This window comes from Xiphophorus couchianus, chromosome 5 (assembly GCF_001444195.1).
Source record: "Xiphophorus couchianus chromosome 5, X_couchianus-1.0, whole genome shotgun sequence".
Taxonomy (NCBI): Eukaryota; Metazoa; Chordata; class Actinopteri; order Cyprinodontiformes; family Poeciliidae; genus Xiphophorus; species Xiphophorus couchianus.
In genome coordinates this window covers 2,771,730-2,784,837 of record NC_040232.1, presented here as the reverse complement: position 1 = coordinate 2,784,837, position 13,108 = coordinate 2,771,730, and the positions used below count along the sequence as shown (strand labels likewise).

General features: G+C 39.7%; 1 protein-coding gene across 1 annotated transcript in view; it reads right to left on the bottom strand.

Moving 5' to 3' along the window:
• Positions 1 to 12,647, bottom strand: part of neurl1aa (neuralized E3 ubiquitin protein ligase 1Aa) — a 63,641-nt gene extending 50,994 nt beyond the window's left edge. The window contains exon 1 of the mRNA XM_028018644.1: positions 12,386 to 12,647. Coding sequence (XP_027874445.1) covers positions 12,386 to 12,467 — 82 coding nt within the window. The 5' untranslated portion in view covers positions 12,468 to 12,647. The remainder of the gene's footprint in view (positions 1 to 12,385) is intronic.
• Positions 12,648 to 13,108: the final 461 nt, after the last annotated feature.

The window sequence follows — 13,108 nt, the reverse complement described above, 5'->3', positions numbered from 1 at the left end:
AGCGTGCGGCTGATGGTCTGGACATCAGCCAGAGCTGGTGTCCAGATCTGCAGCGAGCTGGTGACCCTGCAGTCACCGAGTCGACCATGAACTCCTCTGTGGCTCAGAGGATGTCAGAGTCACATGAGAGTCCATCTGCCCAACGGTTGGGAAGGTTTTTAAAAATATATTTAAAAAACAAAAAATGGTTTCAGCCAGGAACTGTTAAACTGCTGCATCAAATAAAATGTAAGACAGGCAGTTCAGAATGCAACCTAGCTGAGCAAAATGTCCGCTGCTCACCAAGCACAGGGCGACAGAGAGAAAAGAAATCATGTTAACGGGACAAAATCTCCTGAAGAACTGAAAAAACTGAATGAAATGACCAAACTGACTAAGAGTGAAATGCAGTCTGCTGATGAAAGTGTTCCTTAGTGAATCTGCTCCTTGAAGGAAACATGATGGACCTGACCCAGCATGAATTAAAAAGTACCAACATTTACTCGATAAATCTATTCTGCAGCAGTAGCACACTTACAGTATTCTATTAATCTACAGACAAAAGAAAAATTCAGTAATTCAGGCTCAACAATTCTAGAAAACTAATCTTTGGGAAGAAAAAAGTTTCTGTTATTTTTTCAATAAACAAGCAAAGTTTCTCTGCTGACACCAGAAGTCGTTTCCACAGCCTCACTATAAATAATCAGGGCGTTTCAAGGACAATCAGAAGAGACACACGATTATCTTGTTTCCATTTCCGCTGCTGATTTCCTGCAGCACTTCCTGGAGAGAAGTCTAGTTGCCGTTGATAGTAGCATTAATAAGCATGACGACTTTCAGGAAATTCCTGAAAAAAGATGAAATACCAGCAAAAAGTGAACATGGCAACTGAGAATAAACTGCAGCTATGTATATTCCAACTTGTTGGCTAATCTGTCAGCCAGGCGGAGAAAATACCTTTGAATAATTTTTCAGATATTAATCATCGTAAACATCCGGTGGTGTGATGAACCTAAAACTGGACTGCTGCTCCAGTGGGAGGAAAAAGGAGGAAGTCTGACAGCAACATCCCAACTCTGAAGAACGGTGGTGGCAGCATCATGGTGTGTGGGTGTTTGGTTGCAAGAAGGACATCTGCACTCCGTAGATTAGATGGAAACATTAAGAAGGAAGACTTTGTGGAAATATTGCAGAATCATCTCAAGATTTAAACAAGGAAGTTAAAGCATGGACAAGAATGACTTTTCCAAATTCCACCTGACTGGCGACAAAGTGGCTTCAAAACAACTAAGTTATTATTTCTGGAAGGAATAAAAAAAAATATTTGACTCCAGTCAATGTAATTTTACCAAATACTAAGGAAATGTATGTACATGTTTACAGTTAAGAGGCATGAAATAAGATGCTAAAATAATTGTTTTCCAGTAATTTTATGACTTTCTTTTGGTAATATTGTCTTCATTCTATTAATATCATGACTGTCATGATATATAACTTTATTCTCAAAAATATTTTAAACATCTCGTAGTCTGGTCCTAGTTCTCTAGGGTACAACAGGACATTATTAATATACCCTGCATGTCATGTAAACAAGCCAACAAACATCTTTTTCTTTTTTACTTTTGTGAAGAATTTGAAACAGCAAAATAAAAGGCAGTACATGAAAAAAACATGTCAGGAAAGCTTAAGATAAGAACACTGAAGGCTTCCTTTTATATTTCTTTGATTTTCTCTCTTTCTTACTTCTATTTAATCCCTTAAACATCCACTGTCATCCCACAACATCCCTAAGAAGCTCACATGACTGTGCCGAGGCCACTGCTAGTGGCAGATGGTGAAGGAGGGATGAAAATTCACCCAAATAAATATGTAATCCCCTCCTCACATGGACCCAAGCACAATGCTCAGATTATCCTATCGGATGGCGAACAGCAGTTCTGCAGATCAACAGGCTGTGCAGGGAGAATCCTCCCTCTGTGGGATCGGGAAATGTTTTCAAAGCATGTCTGTGTGTTTGAGTTTCTGCACGTTAAATAAATCGAAAAAATTTAACTCACCGTATTCTTTAAACTTTGAAAAATACAAAGTGGAATTCATTACGGAAATTCTGTATTAACACAATAATATAACGATAGATTTAGCCTCTTATGTGATGGCCTTTCTGGTAATTTTGTAACTGAAATAAAATTTATGATCCTCCAATTCAAAAGGTAAAATAAATGTTATAGCTCAGACATTCCAAGAATCCTCAAAAAGTCGTGGATGATGATGCTGTAGGCAGGAAGGATCTCCAGTAGCAGTCAGTCTTCTAAAAATCTAAGAAGGCCTCTGACTGAAGACTTGCTTTATGACAGACTCATGAACATCACGACATGCTAACAGCTCAACTTCTGGGCAGCAGAGATGATATTCTACAGATTCCCACAATAACATGTCCTGGATGACACCATCAGTTGGTGGTAAGCTCTGCTAATCCACCCTGTTTGCTTTTGCCGCTCCTCTGTAAATCTCTGTCTGGTTAGGAAGCCGAGCAGAGAGATGCTGGAGTAGGGGATATGGTCCTTTCCCATCATGACAGGCAGAAGAGAACGTTTGAACTTCCTCTTTCTCTCTCTGCTCTGCATCCATGAAGCCTCCTTTTGAACTCCTGTGGGATTTGGGGTCATAGTTCAGGTGTTATTGAAGGTTTTGAAATGCTAATCAGCTGCTCGCTCAATTTGTTGTTATGGTTAGGGATTGTAACAACTGTCCAAAACTAAAAAAGCAAGCGCAAAAATCCATCCATCTTGATAGCATCCAAAACCAGAGGGAATAATAGTCCAAACAAAATAACGCCTACAAATCAGAACTAACAGAGTTACTCCAACATCCTGCCATTTATCATGTATGATGTCAGAGCAAGCAGCTGCGGTGGTGTGGTTTATGACAGCTTTGTGTGAAAGAGGAACCAGCATACCTCTGTTTGTATAGAGTTTATAACCGGAGATGAAGTTACCTCACCACCTCTAATTATCACAGAGAGACAGCAGCAGTAAAGTTTATCACAACGTAAAGTGCAAGTCAACAATTCCTTGTCACACTTTGTGGTAAATTCTATTGGTACTCATAACTGCTGGTGTAGTTCTGCTTTCTTAAACTTGGACTTAAGGTTTTATCATGATAGCTTAGTATTATTGTCATAACAATAAAAGTAGCAATAAGAACTATTTATTAGATCATTTTTAGGTATGACTGTGACTGTGTGCCATAGCACCAATAATCCCATAAACTAAAATAATGCTCTTGAAAAACATTCCCATTTGTAATTCATTACTTTAGGGTACCAGTCCCGTAAAGAAGTGCAACTTACATCAGTAAACTGCTCATGGTAACTTCTTTTTTTTCAAATGTGTTGGTATCTATCACTGCTTTTGTTGAACAGTGTAAAAAGAATAATAAATACCACAATGTATGTTTGTTGAGTGGACCCACATGAAGCAGGAGGAAGTAGAAATGTCAAGTAGAATTCTTGTGAATTTAATTGAAAAGATAAATAAACTTACAAAAGTCACAAGGAGCAGGGGGCAGAACATATACCATAAATCCAAGGGGGAAAAAAAACACTGGATAGTGAGGGAAAATAACGGAGAAGAGACGGGAGAAACCAGCAAAGAGTGACTGAGAAAGAGGTGCTCAAGTACTGGGAGGTGGAATGCTGAAACAAAGGACCTGGGCTGATTAGCTAACTGACTGCAGGTGTGAGAGAAGAGAGAGAGTTCACGGGGGACTAGGAATGAATCTATCAGCAAAACAAACTAAGTAATACAACCAGAGTAACTTAGAATAATTAGACACAATAAATAAACAACAAGATCCTAACAATAAAACTATCGATACAGAGAGAAAGGATAGTTTTGGGGAAATTTTAACATTAATTGGATTTTATCATGACAATGATAAATTAAAATCTTATCACTTTAAGAAATTTATCATGATAAATGAGACCCCTAGTGTGTCTTCAACATGAGTCGCCTGTAAATCCTACAGTTTTAGTTTTATAAATTACTGTTATACAAAGAGACCAGACTGGAGTTGGGATTAAATGAAAATTTTTTCTGTTTTACTTCTAACTGCATGAAGCAGATTTAGACAGAACTTCTCTGAGAATTTACTTTTGAATCAAATTCTATCCAACAAACTTTTTGTTTGTTTTATAATGAACTGGACTGAATCGAATGAAAAATGAAACAAAATGGATCCTAAATTATTTGGTGTATGTGTCATGGAACAGTGCGGTGAAGGGTGGTGAGGCAGACGCAGCGGACCCAGGTAAGGTGAATGGTTGAATTTAATGATGAGAGCACAGTCCAAACAACCGGCAGCACGCACATTGACACATTCACAAGACATTCACAACGACGAGGAACAAGGAACACAGGTGGAGTTAAATACATGGGCGGGTAATCACAGAAACGAGACACACCTGGGAACAATCAAGGGGAGGACAGGACAACGAAGAGACTTAAGGACACAGAAAACTCTAAATAAACACAGAAAAACACAGATCCTGACAGTATGATTTCTTTACATATATAAATAAATATGAATACGGAACAGGACTGAATTTTGAAAGAGGTTTTCTATAAAAGTCAAAAGAATTTTTCCACTGATGTAAAAGGACAGAAAAATAAGGCGCTGAAAAAAAGTTCCTTTGTAATGAAACCTTTATGAACTTCAGATTTTGTTCTCGTTATCTTATTCAGTGTTAACAGTTCTCTAACTGTTTGCAACAAAATGTAAATGGGAGTATTACTGTTAATTTGAAAATAATCACCCCATTGTTGTGATGTTCTCAGTGTTAGCGTGAAACAAAGTGTTGTCTTTCATGCTGATCGACTTGCCAACATTTATAACTTTCCCTCCAACAACTTCCCTTTTTTTAATCAGAACTATAAATATACCTGACAGGCTCCTTTTGAAACCTCAAAAGGTTTATTTCTTGGTGGTCTGCACCGAACACAAAGCAGAAATAAAACAACATTCTGTTTCTGTTTAATGTTAATATCTTACTTCAGGTTACATAAGGACAGAGTCTTTGTTGTGTCAGTTTGCTTTCCAACCACAGCAGCCGTTTCATCTGATGAAGTCCTTGTGAGTGATGCTGATTAATCTAATGCGAATTAAGCTCTTACCGGGTTTAAGACGTTCTTTCAGAATTATGTAAAAATGATAATACTTAAATTTTGTGCATTTAATTATCAGATTCTATCCAGGTAAAAACTTTAATCGTAACCCTAAAACCTTAATTTCAGAAAAAGAAATTCATATTTTTCAAGAGAATTGATTGGTTGATGTTTTCCAGAGTTGGTTACCATAGTAACCAGCCCAGCTAGGAAATATACCTAAAGTTAGCATCACTGTGCCTCTAGTCTTGGTTCTTGGTTCAAGAATCACTGCAGGTTCTTAGTGATCAGACTCTGATTGGCTGATCACACAGGATCCAAACCAAGCCTCCACTTTAAATTTCCATTCTTCTGGGACATAAGAAGAAAGGAAACAGACTCTTCATTAAAAACCCTTAAATACCTGCAGCATGCAAGACAATCTGAAGGTGTTTGACTCAAACTTTTTCCCAGGGCCGCCAGTAAGGGCGAATGGCACACACCTCCAGATTGCGCCTATGGGTAGGTGTTCTGAAAGAAAGTAGGAGCAGAGGGTCATGGGAGCAGTTTCCTTTTGTCAGGCTAGCAAAGGAAAACTGCTGATCTAGTGATGACAAGTGAGGAGCAGGAAGGTAAAGCTGTTGCTGACGTGGGTTCATGACATCATTAAGAATCAGTTCTGGATTAAACAAAACCAGCTTCCACGTTTATTCAGTAGGAGTCTCAATAATCTGTTCTCATGTGTCCATGACTCATTCTGATTAAATATACAGATGTTCTACACAAGATTCCTGTAATTTTGTCCATGTTGTATAATCTACACACGGGGCATTTAAAGAAACAGGCAGACCAACAATAACATGGTCTTCACTCAGCAGCAGCCGGACAGGAAGAAGGGAAGACACGGGTCCGGTTTGCTTTTCTTCTGGAGTCAGACCTTTTGTAAAACCTGCATCAGAAGTCCAGAAAATCAAAACATAGTCAAAGCTGTGTCCTCCATTTGAACTTGAAGAATTAAAAGAGGCGGTACCATAATTTCCCGACATTTGCATGACTCACCTTGGAAGACGGATCTGGCTGTGTATGCACAAAACCACAAGATTACAATTCCAGCAGACTTAATTTTTCCTCTTCCAGAACACAAACCAGGCTGCTTGTTCTGACGACAAAGCACCATTAAAACATGCATCTATCACTGTGTGCACAACAGGCAATATTCCCCTCTTCATAGAGGGAAAGTCAATATATTCACAAGCTTGCATGACAGCTGCAATAGCTGAGACAAAGAAGGTGCTCAGATTCTGTCCTGGTTACCGTCAAGGCAGAGAAAGAAGACAAATTCTGTCCCCAAAACAAGAAACAAATACATTTATCAACATTTCACTGCTGCAGGAATAAAACTCTGCACTTTATCAATGTCATCGAATACTTCAGAGACAGACAAACTTTAATATAGCAGGTTGTTTTCAAGAGCACAACAATGCATCATCATCACTAAGACACCCTTAAGCTGCTCGCGGTGCATTAATAACAATTCTGTGATAGCTGCTCGCCTTTGTGTCAATTTATATAAAGATGACACATCGTCTAACCTGATGAGCTCATGAAGCACAGACAGTCGTCTGCTTTTTATTGCTGTTGGTGCAGACTGAGCGGAGCGCTGCGGAACATCGCCTGAGGAGCCTGAATCCTCGAAGGAGTGGCGCTGTGCCTGCAACACCTCGCTGTGTTTGTGCTTCTTATTTAGGCAGGTGTTAAAGATGCTGGAGCTCCAGAGGCAGCGAGCTGCACCGCTGCTCTCTACTTACATAACAGAAAGCAAACGGAGGTCAAGGAGCTGAAGAACATGGAGGAAATTCTTTCAAATATGACTTCACTCTAACAACAGATCTTTGAAATATGGTTTATGGTCCCCTAATTTCAAAACCAACAGACTAATTTTATTTAATGATCTCCAAAAATGCATGTGCTTAGTTCTCATTAGGCAACATCTCGACTTTCTGTGACTAAAAGTTTCCTGCTACGCACAAACTCTGAAGATCATTAATATAACACAAGTATTAATCTCTTCAGGACAAAAATGTTTCATTGACTTTACATTTCGCTCCAATCAACGTAAATGGCAAAATGAGCTCTGAACAGAATTGGCTCGATGTCTGCCAGAATTATGATTATGAACATATTTCAGGTGTTCTCTCTCTGATTCTAGATATTGTCCTTTAACGTGACCTGAGGAATGAAGTGTTCCTAATCACACTCATAAAGTCAGCATTAGGAACAGGAGACACAAGAAAACTGCAAGAACTGGAAAAATATACACAATAAAGATAAAACTATCACGGAGAAATGTTTTCTCAGCTTTGTAAAAGGATATATGTAGCAGTTTCTTCTGCACTGTGAAGAGTTGTATGATCTATAACAAGCGATGGAATTTTTTTGGACGCCTGAACTCTAGTTTTTATAGCTTCAGCTTCGATATTTCATTTAAAAGACAAATTGCAAAATGAAAACATTTTTATTAAGAAACATCAAATTTATGTCGAGTTCTCCAGTGAGTCGTCTTTCCATCTTAACTCCGACATCCTGAAGTTTCCCTGTGATGTGTTTTGAAGCTGCTCTTAATACTCAACAGTTTTCTTAGGCAAAGTTTGGAGGAATTTGTTGCTCATTTCTGTCAAATGAACAGCAACATTTTAGTCTGTCTGTATAATTAACTTCATCTTTGGTTTGGCGTGTCGTGTTTGTGTATTTTTTTATGCAGGAGTCTGTGCTGGTATGAAGGAACTGTACGCCCTTGAGATGCCCTTGTAGTAACATCAGACAGGAATCCACTGCCAGCCGTCACTAATGAAAACGTGGCGATGTTCAGCTGAGACTCGTGTTTCTGTCGAACTGAGCTGTGTCACAATGCAGCGAAGCAAAACCTCCATGAACAATAAAACATTTTTCACAGCCACATCTTCTACCTGATATTGGTGCCATAAAACGATTTCAATGGAAAGCAGCTGAACTACTTTTAATTCCTGATAGTATAGTGAAACATATAGAATTGGACATTTTTTAATCTTTTGTTGCACTTTAATTTGACTGCCGGGTCGAATTGACCCAAACAATATCTATGTAAAAAGTAGACGCGGGGGGATGAGGGGGGGTTACAAATGTGTAACATGAATACATTTTCAATTTATATGTCGAGTGCACATATTAAGACAAGTAGAGAAAGTTTCATGCAAAAAAATTACTTCCAACTATTTAAAAACATTTTTTTTTAACTTTAAACAGGTCAATTTGACCCGCAACATAACAGGAGGGTTAATTTAAATGTTGTATTTTTTTTGTCTGATTTGCAAGTGATGACTTTAAACTTTTCTTCAGTTCATCAGAATGAATCACATGTTGTCTGACTGTTGCCTCACTTGATACTGAACAGGCACCATGAACCTGATGTGGCCAAAATTTAAACGGCCATTACTTGATTTTTCCATATATTTGATTTTTTTTCTACATTCAATCAGTTTTCATCCGTGTTCAGATTTTCCGCTCATATGGAGCATTTCTGCAAGGTCCAGCCCTCATCTTCGTCAAACTGACCACAGCTATCCATCATGTTAAATTACATTTCCTTGTTGGCAAGTTCTGCTGTGAAATGATGAAAGCATAACTTTTTTTTCTACAAATCTATTACTAATATTAACTTTTTATTTTATTTATTGCACTTAAAGAATATTCTGTTCTGTAAACATCTGGAGTTGGCCTGCTGGGTTTTATCAGGACTGATATGATGTGTTTGATCAGCCTTCACATTCAGGTGACATGAACGCCGTTAGAGAATCTATGGAAACTAAATTTTCAATATTCCATTTATTCAGTTATACACTTGACAGAATCATAGCAAAGAACTACAATTTTATTATTATTTTTTGGTATTCTGTCTACCCCCCCTCTCGCCCGACACGTTCTCTGGAGATAGGCACCACTAGGAACCAGGGTGTAAGAAAATGGATGGATGGATGGATGGATGGATGGATGGATGGATGGATGGATGGATGGATAGTATTCTGTCTGGCAATGGAGCAGTCAGAATTATTATCTGAGTACAAAAAAGAATGAAAACAAATTTAGTTCCACAAGTGGAACAGTTGATATAAAGTTAATATGATATATGTTACATCTAATGCGTTTGTTTTAAATGTTTAAATCTCTCCCAACACTGAAAAGGTAGAGAGAGAGAGAGAGAGAGATAAGAGGTGGGGCAAAAAGTTAGAAGAGAGAGAGATAAGAACAGAGGAGAGAATGAAAAATAGAGAGAATACAAGAAAACAAACATCATATAGTCTGTTACACCTGCAGAAAGATATCAACAAACACAAAAAAGCCTTTGGTGCTAATTAAAACAAAATGTATGTGTAGTAAACGCAGTGTTTATCTGTGAACACCTGAATTCATACCTGAGCACAAACAGCAGCTAAAGGTCTGCAGGAAATGTTTTGGTGTATCTGAGGAAAGATGATGATTTCTCTAAAGGTAGTTGTAGTCATGATGTAGTTGGTCTATGTGTGTATTAGTGTGTGTTGAGAAGCTCAGATCTCAGATTGGGAGGGGGGGTACTCTACCTCAGATCTAACCAATCACAGCTCACCATCAGCCCGAACAGAATCACATCCTGGTCTTTTCTTCGCCACTCTAATGCCGGTGACGTCACCTGCTCCCCTTTCCGACCTCCTGATGGCTCTCTTTATCATGGCAACCATCACCATGGGAACTGTTGCACACATTACGGGTGGTCGTCAAGGCAACCTGCTTGAATAATCATGCCTCTTGTCTCGTGCTCCTCTTTGCCTCCCCCCTCCGCCTGACATACTTGTTCCTGTGCTGTGTTCCTGCTCATTGAGAGGATGGAAAAGGGCAAACCGTGTACTTATGTTGATCACTCCACTGACAGCTCACATTTAATACGTTCCCCAAGGCCCCGCTACCCTCTGCTACACAAATACAACAGCTGGCTTAAGATGGGGAAGGTGGAGGTGGATTTTTGTTCTGCCTCTTATGTGATGAGAGAAGGCAGGGAGCAGAGTGAGTGTGCAGGGATAATACGTCAGGCTGCTCTGCTTTGGATTAAAGCACTCTGATGAACCATTTTCCATTAACATGCTCTTTGTAGTTGTAAACACCTGTTGTACTTCATTACTTCTCCCCATGCGGAGTCAGACCACGTTGCCAAGCATTCACAATTACCTTAAGCAATAGAAACACCATCTGCATTGTGGCCGGAGTGACCGATCATCAACAGGGATGTGTTTGTTTCCAACAGAAGTGTCTAATGGCCAATGTCTCAATTTAAAACAGCATGTGTTAAATATGCATTTACACCTGTCTGTGTAAAAACAGAACATTCTTGTCAACAATTACTTTCTTTCTTGTTAGATTATCTCAAAATGTTTTCTTTGAACATTGATGAAAGAAGCTGTACCATCAGCAGAAATACATTTTTTACTTCTATAAGCATCAACCCAATATGCTGGGCTTTAAAAAAAATATATTTCTCTTATCGGAAACATCTTTTTAAAAAATTAATTTGGCTAATTTCAGATTCACTACAACCCAGCCTTTCACCCAGTGACCTCTGGAGACTGGCACCATCTCCAATACAACGCTGCATGGACAAGCAGGTACAAATAATAGATGGATGGATGCAGCTGATTAGCATTCAAAAAACAACAATAAGTTGTTGTTGTTAACCCTAACTGAAGTTATTATATATCCCAGAGGAGCTGATCAGGAGGCTTCATGGATGCAGAGCACAAGTTCAAACCATGACAAGGACCATATCCCCTATTCCAACATCATATCCCCTACTCCAACATCATATCCCCTACTCCAACATCATATCCACTACTCCAACGTCATATCCACTACTCCAACATCATATCCCCTATTCCAACATCATATCCACTACTCCAACATCATATCCCCTACTCCAACATCATATCCCCTACTCCAACATCATATCCACTACTCCAACATCATATCCCCTACTCCAACATCATATCCACTACTCCAACATCATATCCACTACTCCAACATCATATCCCCTATTCCAATATCATATCCACTACTCCAACATCATATCCCCTATTCCAACATCATATCCACTACTCCAACATCATATCTCCTATTCCAACATCATATCTCCTCCTCTAACCAGTGCCTGGCCAGTGCTGTTTAAACTACTGTGAGTTTACAAATGTGAAAAAAATCTATCATCACCAAACAACAGCAAAAATGTTGTGATTTTCTTTTGTGTTTTGACATTATAAGAACAACACGGCAGTGATTTTTAAGGTTTAAAAGAAGATTAACGCAAGACAGATATGGATCAGTGTGACGGGGCTTGAGTTCGTCCAAAGACCCTTTCCTGCACCATCTGTCTACTCCATTCATCAGCTGAGTGATGATCCTATGTGTAAAATTATGACTGCTGTCAGATTCAAGCCTGAAACCCAGAGGGAGGGGTGCACAAGTCCGGTCCTCAAGAGCCACCGTCCTGATACATCTTTACTCCAGCAGACCGGGAACAAAAGGCTGAATTCCCTCTCTAGCAGTCATTCAGCTCTGAACAGGCCTGGTAACGAGACATTCATTTGGTTCAGGTGTGTTGGAGCAGGATGCATCTGGAAGCTGCAGGATGGTAGCTCTAGAGGACTGGACCTGAGCGCCCCTGTCCAGAGGTGTCATGTCTGAGCTCCTGTTCATATGACCAAACCAAGCTGGAGTTTGTTAGAATCATAAACCATCATGATCTCCACAGAGGACTGCTGCTTCCAGATCACAGTGGTTGGTTTTGATTTTCTTTTATACATTTTTATTCAATATTTCATATCTTGATAGCCATGCTATCATCCACTTCATGATTATTTCTTCAAGACTTCAATTTACTGAAATAATGTCTTCCACTAAATGTTTCTGCGCCTCTTTGTTAATTTATAATTCTTATAAAAGATTGTTTTAGTTTGCAGTAACTTGTTTCCAAGTCAACACCTTCCCAGTTCTGCTGCCTCCTGACCCGCCATCCGGCCCGCCTCCTGCAGCCCGGTCCGGTCCGGTCCGGTCCGGGAGCTGTTCTTCAGCACCACCGGAGCTGATCCCAGAGCAGCAGCAACAAAACGGAGTAACCCGGCCGCAAATATCCCCTCTGAGCTTTAAATATACGGTTTATGTCTCCCCACTGCCTCCAGCGTGCAGCGGTTCCGCCTCCAGTCACTGACCTTTCCCGGAGTTCCACAGCCTGTGGAAACCCTGCTGCTGGGATCTCTGCAGCGCCGACAGTCCCGACACGTTGTTCCCCATGGCGGGATGCTGGAGAACTCCCAGTTAACGATCCGACCGATGATGGCAGAAGTAAAACCATGAACTCTCCTCTTCACACTCAGACATGCAGTAGCGCCTCAGTTTTCATCCAACCACGGAAGCGGGAAAGACGCACAGGTGCGCGCAGAGTGAGCGGATAAAACGTGAGCAGAGTTGACTTTGATCAGAGAGATTTGATGCTTCTGTAATCCGCGGCAGAGAGCGAAGGCTGGCTGTGTTTTAAAACATGATCGCATAAAAGCAGCTCAAACATTTTCCATAAACTGTTTTGTTTATTAACCCAGTTATGTTCGGTTAGAATTACTGGATTTAGAGTTTATGGGACGGGTTTTATAGGACAGGTGTTCTCCTTCACCTCCAGCTGGAAGAAACTCTTTATTCCACAGATCTGCTGGAGCAGAAAGTCAAACACTAAAAACATAATCCACCAACTGTGTGAAGCTGCCATCTAGTGTAAATCAACATAGAAACAGCAGGAACCAATCAGTTCAGGTTAAAAACTCACTTTCCATCTAAAATGTAAGAAAATCATTTATTTTCCTTCCAGCTTCAGGTCAACATTTCCCAGAATGCTCTGCTTGAAATTAACCAGTTTTATGACTTATATGGTTCATCTCAGA